The following is a 17,496-nucleotide window of genomic DNA, read 5'->3' on the forward strand; positions in this document are numbered from 1 at the left end:
ATAGGCTGAGTACATAGGCAATAAGGCACAATGAAGGAATACCAAACAAGTCATCCCTTTACCAACTCGCCCCGGACGTACATCCAGCGGAACTGCGCGGCCTGGTACTCCTTGTTATCTGCATTGTCGTAATGGTGCAGGCTTTGTGCCATCAGAGAAACAGCCTTTTCAAGGTTTTTTGAGGTGGAAACACTGAACAACCTCAGCTGAGCTCTATGCTCTTCTATAGAATGTTGCTGTGTCAGGGCAGCTGCCTGGGCTGGGACACAGTACTGTACTGACCTGCTGGTGGTACTGTATAAAAGGATGGCTTCAGGCAGGTAGAAAGTCAGTCAGTTCACCCACAGCCACAGCAACAGTAGCAGCAGCAGCAGCTGAAACAACTCTCACACAAAGATGACTTCCGGTAACATGATGGGCAAGATCATCTTCTACGAGGAGAAGAACTTCCAGGGCCGCTCCTATGAGAGCATGAACGACTGCTCTGACATGTCCTCCCACATGAACAGGTGCCAGTCCTGCAGGGTGGAGAGGGGTTGCTTCATGGTGTACGACCGCAACAACTACATGGGCAACCAGTACTTCATGAGGAGGGGCGAGTACGCCGACTACATGAGCATGATGGGCATGAGGGACCACATCAAGTCCTGCCGTATGATCCCCATGCACAGGGGCAACTACAGGATGAGGATCTACGAGAGGGAGAACTTCGGCGGACAGATGCACGAGATGATGGACGACTGTGACAACATCATGGACCGTTACCAGATGAACAACTGCATGTCCTGCAACGTGATGGACGGCCACTGGCTGATGTACGAGCAGGCCCAATACAGAGGCAGGCAGATGTACATGAGGCCCGGCGAGTACAGGAACTTCAACAACATGGGCATGGACAGCGGCATGAGGTTCATGAGCATGAGGCGCATCAATGATTCCTATTATAACTAGTTTAAATATCAGGAGATGAACTGATCTTAATAAAATTGTTTTAATGGGGAAAACAAAGAACGGATTATGATGCATTTCTTTCTGTGACAACATTTATCACACTTCAAAAATCACATGACCCCTAGCACCCCTATTCCTAGGCAAACATTCTGTGAAAATAGCCGATCTACAAGCTCACAACACATGTAAATCGGCTATTTTGACCGAAAACAATTGTAGAGGGGTGTAGAGGGAAATGGGAGGGGACCAAGTATACAAGCCTCTGGGGGAACACCGGTCAACAAACTATATAGGGTTTAAGTGGTTCATTAAAACTGCTCTAATAATAATAATAATAATAATAATATAAAAACAAAGGGCCTTACAGAAGAAAAAATCTAATACAATTTGCAACAGATAAAAACACAATGACATAAAGCACAGTGAGAATAAAAACATTAAGGCAATCAAATAAGTCTATCCATAAAATTAAGGTTGCAGTGATTAAAAACAATGTATAGAGCCTACTCCTTATAGGTAGGGTGATGCAGAATAATTTCAGTACAATTTGGAGACTATTGAGTATTAAGTCAACATCATTGCAACAATAGTCAAGGTGTGAAAAGTAGGATGATTTCATTAGGCTGATTCACTAAACTGGTTGTAAACAATGTGTAAATGCGTCCATGCTGGAATCCAAGGCATAGGCCTACTTGAAGTGGAACGCTGCTATCCGATGGATGTTGATTACTGAGGGGAAATTCTTCTTTTAGATTCATACATCACTATCCTATATGTCGGAATGGGTAATGGATCTGTTCTGGACACAGCTAGATTTAATTCATACTGTGTGTCCTCATCAGATGGTAAGACTTATTAGGCTATTGTGTGTAGCGTTCATGTGATCAATATACAGTAAAATTGGGGCGTCTATTTTCACCATTTCACTGACACTGGCAAACACACTGAGGGACCTAATAATTCAGCTCTAAATGCAACTGTTAGCCGGAGAAATAGCTGTTGAATCCAATACCCCAAATCTCGGCCACTCGCTCACTCCCACTCGGTCACTCAGGGTCATTTCAGCTTGACCCAGAAATGGTTAACGTTCCAATTGTTAATGTGCTTTACCGAGGAGGCGAGTGGATCCAAGTGGAGGAGCCGAGTGGGCTCTCCGAGAGCTCATAGAGCAAGTGTACATCAGGTGCAGGCTTGGGGTTTTTTGTCTCCTCGTGGCTGATTTCCGCATCACGTGTACACATTTAATGTTCCTTCTCCAGTGACATAAGTCCTCCTCCTCCACATGTGGCACAGAAAACACTGCTTGAAACCCGATACTATGCACCCCCCCCCCCCAGTCCACTAGCTGACCCAACACACGCACGCACGCACGCACACACGCACACACGCACATTAAACTAAAAAGCATTGCTGTTTGATGAAGAGACACAATTTCGCTGAATTAAATTAATAGAGCTTCAGAATGATAAAGTAGCCTATCTATAGCTTACATATGTGAAAGTGAAAGGACCACAACAAGCCACTGGCTTTATTGCGTTGTGTGATATTTAAGCACAATAAAAGTAGGCTATATTGTGCGCACTTCATCTGCCTCAAAAGCTAGTTGATTGCTCTCTGTGCATGCCTGAATGCACAGACTGCTATGAATGATGGTGACAAAAATGTATTTATATGTGGACTGAACTGAATATGTCAGTCAGAGAGCCTACCTAATTCCTGTTATAGTGTTATTTGCAAAGACTGTCGGAGGAGGGACAGGGGTCAGGAATTACCTTCATAATTAGGTTTGCGCATCATGGCGCTTATTCACTATTTCAGGAATAAATAGTGTTGCACATGTTACCTAAAGATATACAGTGTAACGATGTGGCCATAGTCGTTATACACATTGATGAATTGCCTATTCTGTACTACTACTATAACTATCTCCTCCACGGCTCTGGTTCCAGTGATCCAGCTGTGTGACACATTGTATTGTTCTACTTTTGCTTTGGCAATGTAAACGTATGTTTTCCCATGCCAATAAAGCCCTTTGAATTGAATTGAATTGATACACGTCATAAGTGATCGCGGAATGTACTGTCGCTTTGAAATAACAACGTAGTACATTCCGATTCTAGAGGCAAATCCACTCCACCACTCTGTCCTCGCATCGAATCCTCTCGTCCTCGCTTCGGACGGGGCTAAGGAGCGAGTGGAGGACGCGAGGAGAGTGAGCGAGTGTGAAAGTTGCGTTAACTTCCACTGAAATGAATAGCGGGGGGGGGGGGGCGGGGCTGTCGTTCCGGTTCGGCCTCTATCCTTTAATTACTCTATGAGTCAAACGCACATAAAAAATGCAAGGTTATTTTAAGTCCTTACATATAGTCCCTGCGTCGATATTGTAGGCTTACATTATATAATAACTAGTCAACTATTCAACTATCAACTATTCAGTCAACTATTTGTCAACTATTCGTCCACTAGATGGCAGCTATGACAGATTAGATTGTACAAACTGGACTGTTTTCCTTGTCTTAAATTTTTATCCCACAATTTTGTAACTCATTTTTCACCCCTGTGTCAATTATCGAATGTGATCCTGGGCTCTACACACCCTCCGCCAACCTAGTCCCCATATATGGGGGACATGGGGAGAGCAACGGACTTGAACTCATGCTTCCTTCATGCCTGAGTGTCCAAGTTGCTCCTTTACACCTGACAGGGGTGAGTTTCCCTGGTTGGACGTAGCGCGTGGAATGAACACGTTATTCCAACCAGTTCCTTTCCCCTCCATCAGGCGCCCCGGCTGGCCAGGGGGAGGCAGTTTAGAGACCAGGATTACTGCATGTTTTTTGTGAGGGAGGTGAGGTGACAAGTGGATCCTGGACACTTCTAAAACGATGGGACTGTATTTCCTTTATAGATAGAAGATTTTATCATACTTCAAAATACTACTTTTTTTTCTCAAAGCAAGGTAAGTAGCAAATAGCTAAACCTAATAATTCAATATTGCAAACGTTCTTTCACAGAGAGGCTGAGATTTGAAAGTTTGTAGCTGTCTACAGTACTTGCACGCCCTGCTTGCGCACTAGTAGGCCATAATGGCCTACTTGTGTGCAACAAGCAAGTAGGCACTCGACAGAGTGCAGTTCTAGTTTTATATATGTTGGATACGATTTTGTCCACAATTCCATGCTGTATTGATGTGGTAACATAGGAGAGATAACAGGCAAACGATGATCAAAATAGCAATTCTTCTACATTCTCTAACTGTGTAGACTTCTTGTAAATTAAGTAATGGCCACTACACACTGTAGGAGTTTTAAAGTTCGGTGAGTCATCAGATCTATCATCAGATCAGTATTTTTTTTTAATCGTCTGTCATTATATCGTTGTGGCTTTCACACTAAACGATTGGTCGCAGACTAGGCATCACACTGCAAGAGTTCACCAAGATGCGATCAAGACCCGATATTCATTTGTTTTTATTTTATCATTTTTACATCTCACGCAGTCGCACGTGCATGATGCCGTGATACGAGCACGAGACCGACACAGAGGACGCCCCTCTCTCTCTCTCTCTCTCTCTCTCTGTGCATGCCACACACACAGGAATAGCCAGGCTACACGGCGAAATGTTTGTGACAGAGTGTAGTGTAGCCTACGTGGGCTGCAGTGAGACAGGATGTTAAATCTTGATTTTCATGAAATAACTTTCCATCTCTCTCCGCACGCACGCACGCACGCACGCACGCGCGCACACACACACACACACACACACACACACACACACACACACACACACACACACACACACACACACACACACACACACACACACACACACACACACACACACACACACACACACACACACACACACACAGAGAGAGAGCAACGCTCGGGAAGGCGTCGGCAAGCACTTTTATCAGCGCTATATCTTCTCGCAGAGCCTTTCACACACAGCGAGCAAAACCTCGCCGATCAAAGACCGATCTTGTGTCAGATCGGGGGTTTGCCGATCTGGTTGCATAAGGTTGCTACCTTATGCGGTAGACTCTGTCAATTGTTTTCAATGGGAATGGAACGGTTTGTTGCCATTCGTGGAATTCTGGGGGGGGGGGGGGGGGAATGATTAACCTGACTCCGCCAGATGGGGCAGCAGAGAGTACACTGGGTTCAAGGCATACACAGTGCTGCCTTGATCCCGCCTCTAGCTGCCGCTGATTGGCCAGGCCGTTTTGTGGCCGGAGCATCAAGTCTGCCTGAGAGTTCCCAGATGGGAGCAGGAGGGGGGAACCCAGTGTACTCTCTGCTGCCCCATCTGGCGGAGTCAGGTTAGGAAATGATGCCTTCCCATTGAGAAGCATTGTCAGAAAGTGATTTTGGAATGTAACAAGCATTCTGATAGGCTGAGTACATAGGCAATAAGGCACAATGAAGGAATACCAAACGAGTCACCCCTTTACCAACTCGCCCCGGGCATACATCCGGCGGAACTGTGTGGCCTGGCACTCCTTGTTGTCTGCATTGTCGTAATGGTGCAGGCTTTGTGCCGTCAGAGAAACAGCCTTTTCAAGGTTTTTTGAGGTGGAAACACTGAACAACCTCAGCTGAGCTCTATGCTCTTTTATGGAATGTTGCTGTGTCAGGGCAGCTGCCTGGGCTGGGACACAGTACTGTACTGCCCTGCTGGTGGTACTGTATAAAAGGATGGCTTCAGGCAGGTAGGAAGTCAGTCAGTTCACCCACAGCCACAGCAACAGTAGCAGCAGCAGCAGCTGAAACAACTCTCACACAAAGATGACTTCCGGTAACATGATGAGTAAGATCATCTTCTACGAGGAGAAGAACTTCCAGGGCCGCTCCTATGAGTGCATGAACGACTGCTCTGACATGTCCTCCCACATGAACAGGTGCCAGTCCTGCAGGGTGGAGAGGGGTTGCTTCATGGTGTACGACCGCAACAACTACATGGGCAACCAGTACTTCATGAGGAGGGGCGAGTACGCCGACTACATGAGCATGATGGGCATGAGGGACCACATCAAGTCCTGCCGTATGATCCCCATGCACAGGGGCAACTACAGGATGAGGATCTACGAGAGGGAGAACTTCGGCGGACAGATGCACGAGATGATGGACGACTGTGACAACATCATGGACCGTTACCAGATGAACAACTGCATGTCCTGCAACGTGATGGACGGCCACTGGCTGATGTACGAGCAGGCCCAATACAGAGGCAGGCAGATGTACATGAGGCCCGGCGAGTACAGGAACTTCAACAACATGGGCATGGACAGCGGCATGAGGTTCATGAGCATGAAGCGCATCAATGATTCCTATTATAACTAGTTTAAATATCAGGAGATGAACTGATCTTAATAAAGTTGTTTTAATGGGGAAAACAAAGAACGGATTATGATGCATTTATTTCTGTGACAACATTAAATGTTGTCACACTTCAAGAAACCCATGACCCCTAGCACCCCTATTCTGAGCATGTCATAGGCAAATATTCTGTGAAAATAGCCAATCTACAAGCTCACAACATAGCTGTAAAACATAGCTATTTTGACCGAAAACAATTGGTGTAGAGGGAAATGGAAGGGGACCATGGTACAAGCCCCTGGGGGAACACTGGTCAACAAACTATATAGGGTTTAAGTGGTTCATTAAAACTGCTCTAATAATAATAATATAAAAACAAAGGGCCTTACAGAAGAAAAAATCTAATAAAATTTGCAACAGGAAAAACCACAATGACATAAGCACAGTGAGAATAAAAACATTAAGGCAATCAAATAAGTCTATCAATAAAATTAAGGTTGAAGTGATTAAAAACAATGTATAAAGCCTACTCCTTAGGTAGGGTGATGCAGAATAATTTCAGTACAATTTGGAGACTATTGAGTATTAAGACAACATCATTGCAACAATAGTCAAGGTGTGAAAAGTAGGATGATTTCATTAGGCTGATTCACTAAGCTGGTTGTAAACAATGTGTAAATGCATCCATGCTGGAATCCAAGGCATAGGCCTACTTGAAGTGGAACGCTGCTATCCGATGGATGTTGATTACTGAGGGGTGCGTCCCAGGTGCATCCATGCGATGTATTTTTGTTTTAGTTATTCTATTTATAGTGACTCATATAAGGAATAGACTACATGACAACCAGGAATAGTCTGTTGACCACCGGAGAGACGGGTGGCAGCCGGAATGTAGAAGGCACCCGGGAGCAGTATGGGTTGGCGCTCCAGCCTGTGTCTTCCGTGAGGAAGAAGCCCAACAATCCCACGGTGAGGCCTTTAGGAGGGCCATTCAAGCCGCAAGCGGAGCCTGCGGCACCACCATGGGCTAGGTGGAGCCTGCGGAACCATTGCGGCTCGAGAATCTACCATTCCTGAATAAAGTGCCTGGTGCTGGGAGTCTGGTGCAAGGCACAGGGGCTGGACCTGGTGAGAGCAGGAGCGGACCGGGTGAGATGTAGGAGGGGCCCGGACAGGAGTAAACCCACATAGCCTAGTCATTCCACGCGCCGGAATAGTACCTCCCAGTCCCGGCAGAGTAGTTCAGGAGGAACGGATTGTGTGGCCCCAGTTTTTCCCTAATGGGACTGATCGAGGGTAGAGCTACTGGGACGTAAGTCGGGACTTGATCACCCCGGCTGGGTCACCTGAGTGAGGGGTATGATGTTGGGAGACCCGAAACCCTGATGACCTTGGGATACACCACTGAGGATATGTCCCAGGTGCATCCATGCGATGTATTTTTGTTTTGGGCATCTGTCTATTTTCACCATTTCACTGACACTGGCAAACACGCTGAGGGACCTAATAATTCAGCTCTAAATGCAACTGATAGCCGGAAAATCGGTTGAATTTGCATCCTGTCTAATAGGCCTACAAGAAATAGATCTTTTGACTTTTTTTTTATATGTTTTTTTAATACGTTATTTTAAGTCCTTACATAGTCCCTGCGTCGCTATTGTCGGTCTGTTGATGTGTAATCAACTATTCGTCCACTAGATGGCAGCTATGACAGATTAGATTGTACAAACTGGACTGACACATGTCCCACTTTATTTTTGTTATGAGTTGAGATGAAGTTATAACTGTATATAGTGAGTTTTACACCATATCATTATAACTGAAGTATATACCACTGCCTGTGCTGGCCAATCGCAACGCCTTGCAAGCTTGAAACTGGTTTATTCTAATTGAATTGACCCAGGTTTGTCTTTTGCTAGTGATGTCATCAATTAATCATTTGGCACCAGCTGTGTAAACTTCCATAGGATTTTTCTTTTAATGGCTTTCATGTACTCTTTAGGCTACATATAAATATGTTGCGTTCACACGGGGCATATGAAACGATGCAGTCTACCTTTCATTAGCTGTGTTTCCAAAAAGTGTGTTGATCATGGAAGTTAGATGTGGCTCAGGAGGTAGAGCAGGTCATCCAATGATCCCTGGGTCGGCGGTTCGAATCCCAGCTCCTCCTGTCCACATGTCGAAGTGTCCTTAGGCAAGACACTGAACCCTACATTGCCTCCAATGAGTTGGTCAGTGTTAGCTTGCCACCATTGGTGTGTGAATGTGGGAAGGGAGGACGCTGGCGTCGACTGTTCGCCGCTTCACCTCCCAATGTATGAATTAATGAACCATTGTAAAGCGCTTTGAGCACTTGGAAAAGCGCTATAAAAATGCAATTCATTATAATGGTGGCTGGCAGGCTGTCGCAAAAAACACACTGTTATAGGTTATTGGGTAGTGTTTTACCACCCTACAGAACGTCAAACACGACAAACAGTAAAATAAACCAAACGGAAGCATAGGATTGGGAGATGATACACAACTATCAGAGCTTGTACACACTCTGTTCTCCGCTGTAATTCCTCTGAGTTCTTGTCTGAACACCAGGGCTGGACTGGGTCAAAAAAATCATCCCTGACATTTGGCCCAAAAACACATTAAAGCAAGGGGTGCGGTCCATTCATTGGCGGCCCACTGCCCACTGGACATAATGTCAAGTGGCCAGTCCAGGCCTGATAATCACAGACGAGTTTGCAAAGCTGTGCTTCGAACGATGATGTCATGTTGTCCTGTTAAACTTTCAAGGTGATCTATCCATGCCGATCGTGTTTAAGTTTACAACTCGTGCCGGCGGAAGTGTCATCCTCTTTCAGAAACAGAAAGAGGGGTCGAGTAGAGGAGGAAAAGCCTTCTTGCACTCTGCTGCCAAAGGACGCCAGGGGCACACAAAATAAGTGACACAGCTCTGCCAGTAACAATAAATACACGACAAAAAACAGGACAAACATACAATGCTCATAAATACAGTATCACTACCGAAGAAGCTCAAAGGGAGAACAGGAATGTCTAATAACGCAACCAATAAAGACTAATAAATAAAAACTAAGCAACGAAATTTGCTAGTAAACTAAAAAGCAAGAGAACCAAAATTTGCTATACTGTACGTCAAAGCAGGAGCAGTGGTTGGGAAGTGTGCCCATGGCAGGTCATTCCAAGACCAGGGTCCCAAATAAGGTGGATTGGAGTTCGTGCCCAGACCGACGGACTAGTCGGGACTACACAAGGGAGTTGACGCAAGGGGAGAAAGTTCTCTCACCCTCCGTTGCTTAGTGCTTCTTGCGTTGATTACGTTCGACTCTGTAAAGCACTTCACCTGCCTTAAAGCCTAGCCGAACACTGCTGTTTAACACTACCTTATTACCTATGTCCTCAGCCTATCACAGTGGTTTTCAACCACTTTCATTTCAAGTAGAGATGTCCCGATACTGTATCGGTATCAGAACATTATGATTACCACCCTTACCCCTAACAGGGGTAAGGGGTTGACACCGTGGCAGGTTAATAATGTTGGGGCATGTGAAGTTTGCTTTCGAGTTGCCCAAACTGCAAGTGCACATTTGAGTGAGGAGTGGCTATACTGTATACACTGGGCGCTTCCCTGTGCAGCGGATTGCGGGTGGTGCAGATTAATAAATTGGATTAATTCATAATTGCGGTCGGATAACGGGCGGATTATAATTATGCACACACGGATTCGGGTGACAAAAAAGCTCATCCGCTGATCTCTAGTTTGTATGTTTTGTATAATGAGGAAGTTAGGAACACAGCTCCAACCAGCATAATACTTTACGTGCATGCTTACCTGTACATAACCTACTTGAATGTGTTATTGTATGCAAGCTAAATTGGAGTATATTATTTAGGTTCTACATGATCTACATTGTGTTTATTGTATTGAAGTGCATTTGACTAATTGTAATTCATGTTCTTTACAGTTTTTGAGTGGTGCAACCACAGGAACAGCAATGTCCCTATGGGACTATGGGACTGACTATGGGACTATGTCCCAATGTTTAGAGTACCAGTAGGGGCAAAAGTGGCGCTGTTGTGCCAGAAACAGAGAGAGAGAGATAGTGTTGCACTGTTGCCTGCTAATTACAGAGAGAGAGAGAGAGAGAGAGAGAGAGAGAGAGAGGGGCAGGGGGAGAGGGGAGTTGCACCACTCAGTTCACACGTGTGTGATTTTTACCCTACCTTTGGATGTTACATTAAACAAGTGAAGACTTCATACAGTGTGATTATTCAAGGAGGAGTTACCTGACAGTCTGTGCAGGGTGCATAGGGGTGACAGAACAGAAAGCTTTACAATGACACAGCCATTGTGTAGGCCACAGTACTGTACATAGATCCTTTGATGTTACTAGTCATTGTTAACCCTTTCAGCCTTTTGTTTTGTGTATGTCGTAATGGTACAGGCTTTGTGCTGTCAGAGAAACGGCCTTTCCGAGGTTTTTTGAGGTGGAAACACTGAACAACCTCAGCTGAGCTCCATGCTCTTCTATTGCTGTGTCAGGGCAGCTGCCTGGGCTGGGACACAACGCAGCCTCTGCTGGTCAGGTACTGTATAAAAGGATGGCTTCGGCCAGTTAGGAATTCAGTTCACCCACAGCCACAGCAACAGTAGCAGCAGCAGCAACAGCAGCTGAAACAACTCTCACACAAAGATGACTTCCGGCATGAACATGATGGGCAAGATGATCTTCTACGAGGAGAAGAACTTCCAGGGCCGCTCCTATGAGTGCATGAACGACTGCGCTGACATGTCCTCCTACATGAACAGGTGCCAGTCCTGCAGGGTGGAGAGGGGTTGCTTCATGGTGTACGACCGCAACAACTACATGGGCAACCAGTACTTCATGAGGAGGGGCGAGTACCCCGACTACATGAGCATGATGGGCATGAGGGAACACATCAAGTCCTGCCGTATGATCCCCATGCACAGGGGCAACTACAGGATGAGGATCTACGAGAGGGAGAACTTCGGCGGACAGATGCACGAGATGATGGACGACTGTGACAACATCATGGACCGTTACCAGATGAACAACTGCATGTCCTGCAACGTGATGGACGGCCACTGGCTGATGTACGAGCAGGCCCAATACAGAGGCAGGCAGATGTACATGAGGCCCGGCGAGTACAGGAACTTCAACAGCATGGGCATGGACAGCGGCATGAGGTTCATGAGCATGAAGCGCATCATGGATTCCTGCTACTAGTTTAAATATCAGGAGATGAACTGACCTTAATAAAATTGTTTTAATGGGGAAAACAAAGAACGGATTATGATGCATTTATTTCTGTGACAACATTTATCACACTTCAAAAAACAAATGAGTGAGAACTTAATTCTCAAGCTAAATGAGGATAAGACAGAGGTCTCATAATTGGTTCTAGTGAGCAGAGAGAATCAATAATATGTAGAGTCGGAAACCTGACTGTAGAAAGTAACACTACAGGGGTTAGTATTGATACTGAATTGAATTTTAATACACACATTGGAAATCATGTTACCATGAGCTCCTTCTTTCATCTTAGAAATCTGTCATTGGACGCAAAAACGTTGATCCACGCCTTTGTTTTCTCTCGGCTTGATTACTGCAATGCACTTTTTTTCTGGCTTGCCAAAGAAAACTGACAGACTACGTTTTAACTAAAACTAAGATGAGAGAACTTATTACTCCGGTTTTAGCTCCTGGCTGGTTGTTTATAGGATCGATTTAAAAATCTGGCACCTTCCTAGCTATATGACTGCCTGGCTAGATAGGTTCCAAACCGCCCCCTCAAGTTTCTAGTGCTGACCTGCTCGAAGTGCCTTACAATAGCATATAAAAAAACAAGGTTATGCAATAACCGTGGTTATTTAAGCAACATTAAAGAGTAATTACGCATTAGGAGAGGCATCTCTGATGCTGCTCAAGACAGAAAACACTTTTCATACACTCACAAGACCTATTCATGGCTTTGTGCGTGATGCCGTGGCACGCACCCTGCATATGGGTATATAGCGTGGCCACACCTACACGCGCCATGCAGTTACATTTTTCTTCTGCTATATCACAAGCGAGAAGGGCAACTGGTGTAATTACTCGCAAATGTTGCTTAAACAACCACGGCTATTGCATAACCTCCAGTTATTTTAAGGAACATTATGCTTATAATTACGCATTAGGAGTATCCATCCCTTCGTTATCACAAGAGACCAAATCCTAGGGCTGCACCTGTCCTTAAACGGTGACCATGCCCCCAGAGGACTATCAACATGCCACTGAGGCCCCCGGCCTAGTGGAGTGATAAGGTCAAAGGAGCTGACCACTAGGGAGGGGTATCGTTAGGATTTTTGTGAGTCCGGTACCGATTCCGGTTCTGCTTATCGATTCCGGTTCCCTATTTCGGTTCCAAAATTGTATAAAATAACTTAAATAAGAGGTCAAATGTTTATTTAACAAAAAAGCTCAATGTAAATTTAAGACATGTATAATGAATAGTGTAACATCCTCTCCTTTATTGAGCCATTTGTCTCCCGTATCATGTTGATTCAATGCTGTGCAGCCAGCCACTGGTGGTTTGAGAGCTGGACCCGTGGTCTCTATCGTCGATACCGTGTCCGAACCCATGGCAGGGGCCCTCTTGCTATTTACCACGTCAGCGGCCACGTCCTTTTAATCCCCCTTTGCGTGGAGGAAGTTGTGGGGTGTCGGTGCGACGGCCCTCCTTGGCGAGGGCTCTGGTCTTGCCCTGCGCGGGTGGCTGAGCCCTTTGCTGTGCCTGTCCGCGTCCACTCTCTGTGCAGAACTTCCAGCTGACACGGTTGGAGCCTCTGTTGGCTTGGCGACCCGTTGTCTGACACTGTGGCGGAGGAGGTGGTGGTGGCTCCTGGTGTTGATGAAGCGCCTTGGCGTTGCATCTGCTTGCCTGAGGAGATGAGTTCGGCCATGCCTCCGTGGAAGAGGTCTGTCTTTTCCTCAACAGCTGCTCTGGTGAGCTTCTTAGCCTCATCGTTGATGTGTCTCGCTTTGGCGGCCTCAGAGTCAGGAATTCCATGAAACCCTGGGCGAAGGGTAGAATGGTCCTGGTGTCCTGGGGGGCTGGCTGCTGTGCCAGACCCTGCCACTGGAGGCCCGTGGGCCTAGCTGGAGGGGCCTGCCCTGTGGCCACTCGCGGTCGCCATTCTGAAAATAGCCAGGAGCTCCTCGCCATGTTTTGCTAGCTGCACTGGAGCGGCTGGTTCGATATCCCCGGGAGCTACATCGTCCGCGGCTGGTGGCGGGGCGACAGCATCCTCGTTGTCGAGGTTGACAAATAGTGGTGTAGCTGACCCCTGGAGGGTCAGCTACACGCTGTGGTGTGTCATAGACCAGCATGTCATGAACAGAACACCAGAGTAACCCCCCTAACCCCCCGTTCAGGTCGGGGGTTAGCGTTAGATATTCGGTTCATATTAGTATAAATGTGCACTGTATAATTTGCCAATAGTTCCACACTAAGGTTAAGAGAATGAAGCAAGGAGGGAAGAGTCTGTCAGAGGACTTACTTCCCCAAATGTAGCCTTAACACAGGAATGTGAAATGTAACATATATAAATGTAATATAAATGATTGTGTGTCTACTAATGATTCCTCATCCTCAAGTTATCAATTATCCATGAATGTCTAGTAATTGTGAAGCAGCAGCAAGCCTAGTCTAAAGTTACCTAATCTAGAAATAAGGAACTATGAAGCAAACCTCTTTTACAGAAAAGATGGGGGGCAAACTGCCATAAATGGTGAAATAAGGGACATCCTGCTTAGCTCAGTAGATTAACTTCCTGACCAACTGAATTCTCACAGCTCACAGCCAATGGCTTGTAACTGGACTTAGCCCCACCTCAAATGAGTGATTTAGGCAAGAATGTGCATAAAGTGGCTAGCATGGAAGTAGTGAATTTAGATTCATCCAGACCAGGAACGAAGAACCTAGCCTTGTGCCAGAGCTGCACAAAGAAAACCGAATAATTCTGCGATCACATTAGGCCAATGGTAAATATACTAAAATGCTATTAATGAACAAATGTATACTGCATCTCCATGTGTTGTGAGCAAGTCTGTATCATTGAATATGTATTGTTGTCTCCATTCTGATTGCAGGTTTTTTACCCTTTATACTAACCTGACCTTTAATAGAGCTTAGTTCATGTGTGTTAAATGTATGTTTGTTTAATGACAATAAAATATTAAAGACACCAGAGTTATGTTCTTTTAGAGCAAAGCATAGTAGAGTTACTTAGACTGAGTAGAACCCAGTGAACCTTATGTGAGTGTATCCTACTATAAATGCGCCACGTCTCTGCGTGCGTACGTGTGTGCGTGTGTGTACGGTTGTAATGCACGTAACTCGAGAACCGTTTGACCCACTGACTTCACATTCGACACACACGTTCCACACCGCCACAGGGAGTACAGTGCCAGGTATCGAGTCGGTCAGACCCACGGTTCTCCAGAACCACCACAAAAGGCTCTGGTCAGGCTCTATCAGTGGGCCTAATGAGACCAACTCCTTTCACCTGGGCCAGGCTCTGCCAGTGGGCCTAATGAGGCCAACTCCTTTCACCTGTGCAATTTCCAGCCTCTGCCTCAGCTAAATTGAGGCTCAACCAATCAGGCTCTGCCAGTGGGCCGAATTGATTGCCAAGTTGGCCTCGGTCCCAGGCTCACTTAACTGCGAAAAAGAAGAGCCTGGTCACAACCTAAGGCAGAGAAGCTATCGAAATGCGGGACTTCCGCTGTGTAACCCCCCCCCCCCCCCCCCCCCCCCCCCTTTTCAGTTTTCAGTCTTTACACACACAGGCACATACACAGATCTAGCCTGGCTAATAAGCCAGACTAATATCACACAACACTGTCGCGGTATATTAGTCTGGGCTGGCTCCACTTGGATTTCATTTCCCGGGGGGCGGGTTCAAACATTTTCTCTTTGACGCAATTGGTCAGAGCTACTGTCAGTCAAAAGTCTCAAGCATTGAACGTCACTGTACCAAAGCCCGCCCATATTGCATACCGTGTCCGGATTGGTACGACCTGTTCTCGGTTGTAGGAAAGAGGCGTGCTACTGAGCCTCGCCAGACCGAAATCCGCTGGTAGGCAATTTTTTTTTGCCAACGGCTGATTCGGTCTGGTTTATTAACCAGGCTAACACAGATCTCCATGTGGGACACTGGCTGACAGTTAAAACGGGTGCTATGACAACGTATATCATTAGGTTCCCAAATTGCATCGTTCCCAAGTAGGCCGCGGTGGCCGACTGTGACGGGCACGTACAGGTCTAGTGTTAATAATTAGCAAGGAAATTGTGAACAGTTATAAATCCCATTACACTTAAGGCATAGCCTGACACTCAGCCTGAATGTTCATTTCAGATTGAAAGCCCTTCCCATGACAGCCGTTTCTGCGATGGACGTTGCCAAAGCGGTAGTTCACACCAACCAATGAAAATAGTAGCAAAGCAGATGATATTGTTGATATTGTTGTACTGATGGCTTTTCTCTTGCATGCTCTTTTGATATAGGCTGTACCACACTTTTGTGACGAAAAGAGAGCTGAGCCAGAAGGGAAAGCTCTCTACCGAGCAATCTTCGTTCCTACTCTCACCTATGGTCATGAAGTCTGGGACATAACCGAAAGAATAAAATGAGTTTTCTCAGATGGGTGGTTGGCATCTCCCTTAGAGATAGGGTGAGAAGTTTAGTCACGTGTGAGAGACTCGGAGTAGAGTAAAGGCTCATTCATGGTCTGGATTTTCGGTGGTGAGGTGACCACCGCTCCGGTGGTGAGCTGACCACTGGAGCTGAGGATATCTCCAATATCTGCCAGGACCGCCTTGGGATCCCAGAGAACGGAATTACTTATGTTGCTCTAGAGAGGGAAGTCTGTAACTCTCTGGTGGAGATGTTGCCCCCGCTACCCGACTACGGATAAGCGGTTGAAGATAGATGAATGAAGTTCGATGGATTCTATAGAAGTCAGCATGTCTTCTATGGAAGCATTTTGCGCAGTGAAAATAGACAATTCATAAGCTCACCTAACATTTTAAAAGACTGGAATATTTCATATAAAAGCAAAGGACTAAAGGATTTATTTTAAAGATGCCTACAACATGGGGGATTTTCAACATGCTAATGACTGATCTAATAGTTGACTAATAAAGTATTCAATCAATCAAAGACAGTTGCCTGATAAAGTATAAATTAGACTTTACTTAACAACAGTGGTGAAAGCATTGTATGAATGTCTACAATGACACAGCGTTGTGTTGGCCACAGTACTGTACATAGATCCTTTGATGTTACCAGTCATTGTTAACCCTTTCAGCCTTTTGTTTTTTGTGTATGTCGTAATGGTACAGGCTTTGTGCTGTCAGAGAAACGGCCTTTCCGAGGTTTTTTTAGGTGGAAACACTGAACAACCTCAGCTGAGCTCCATGCTCTTCTATTGCTGTGTCAGGGCAGCTGCCTGGGCTGGGACACAACGCAGCCTCTGCTGGTCAGGTACTGTATAAAAGGATGGCTTCAGCCAGTTAGGAATTCAGTTCACCCACAGCCACAGCAACAGTAGCAGCAGCAGCAACAGCAGCTGAAACAACTCTCACACAAAGATGACTTCTTCCGGCATGAACATGAGCAAGATGATCTTCTACGAGGAGAAGAACTTCCAGGGCCGCTCCTATGAGTGCATGAACGACTGCCCTGACATGTCCTCCTATATGAACAGGTGCCAGTCCTGCAGGGTGGAGAGGGGTTGCTTCATGGTGTACGACCGCAACAACTACATGGGCAACCAGTACTTCATGAGGAGGGGCGAGTACCCCGACTACATGAGCATGATGGGCATGAGGGAACACATCAAGTCCTGCCGTATGATCCCCATGTACAGGGGCAACTACAGGATGAAGATCTACGAGAGGGAGAACTTCGGTGGACAGATGCACGAGATGATGGACGACTGTGACAACATCATGGACCGTTACCAGATGAACAACTGCATGTCCTGCAACGTGATGGACGGCCACTGGCTGATGTACGAGCAGGCCCAATACAGAGGCAGGCAGATGTACATGAGGCCCGGCGAGTACAGGAACTTCATGAACATGGGCATGGGCAGCGGCTCGAGGTTCATGAGCATGAGGCGCATCAATGATTCCTATTACTAG

The 17,496-nt window shown here is 46.1% G+C and overlaps 4 protein-coding genes across 4 annotated transcripts; all 4 read left to right on the plus strand.

The window, feature by feature from the left end:
• Window positions 1-396: 396 nt before the first annotated feature.
• Window positions 397-951, plus strand: LOC306932054 (gamma-crystallin M2-like; the record flags this gene model as incomplete). Its single annotated transcript, XM_079513759.1, has 1 exon — window positions 397-951. One exon carries the CDS (start codon window positions 397-399, stop codon window positions 949-951), a length of 555 nt encoding a protein of 184 aa, XP_079369885.1.
• Window positions 952-5,736: 4,785 nt separating this feature from the next.
• On the plus strand, window positions 5,737-6,291 carry LOC306932055 (gamma-crystallin M2-like; the record flags this gene model as incomplete). Its single annotated transcript, XM_079513760.1, has 1 exon — window positions 5,737-6,291. The coding sequence occupies one exon, from the start codon at window positions 5,737-5,739 to the stop codon at window positions 6,289-6,291; it is 555 nt and encodes a 184-aa protein (XP_079369886.1).
• Window positions 6,292-10,976: 4,685 nt separating this feature from the next.
• On the plus strand, window positions 10,977-11,531 carry LOC306932744 (gamma-crystallin M2-like; the record flags this gene model as incomplete). The annotated part of the gene is made up of 1 exon (XM_079514653.1): window positions 10,977-11,531. The coding sequence occupies one exon, from the start codon at window positions 10,977-10,979 to the stop codon at window positions 11,529-11,531; it is 555 nt and encodes a 184-aa protein (XP_079370779.1).
• Window positions 11,532-16,941: 5,410 nt separating this feature from the next.
• LOC306932745 (gamma-crystallin M2-like) lies at window positions 16,942-17,496 on the plus strand (the record flags this gene model as incomplete). Its single annotated transcript, XM_079514654.1, has 1 exon — window positions 16,942-17,496. One exon carries the CDS (start codon window positions 16,942-16,944, stop codon window positions 17,494-17,496), a length of 555 nt encoding a protein of 184 aa, XP_079370780.1.

This window comes from Electrona antarctica (genome assembly GCF_951216825.1).
Source record: "Electrona antarctica genome assembly, chromosome: 11".
In the NCBI taxonomy this organism is placed as follows: Eukaryota; Metazoa; Chordata; class Actinopteri; order Myctophiformes; family Myctophidae; genus Electrona; species Electrona antarctica.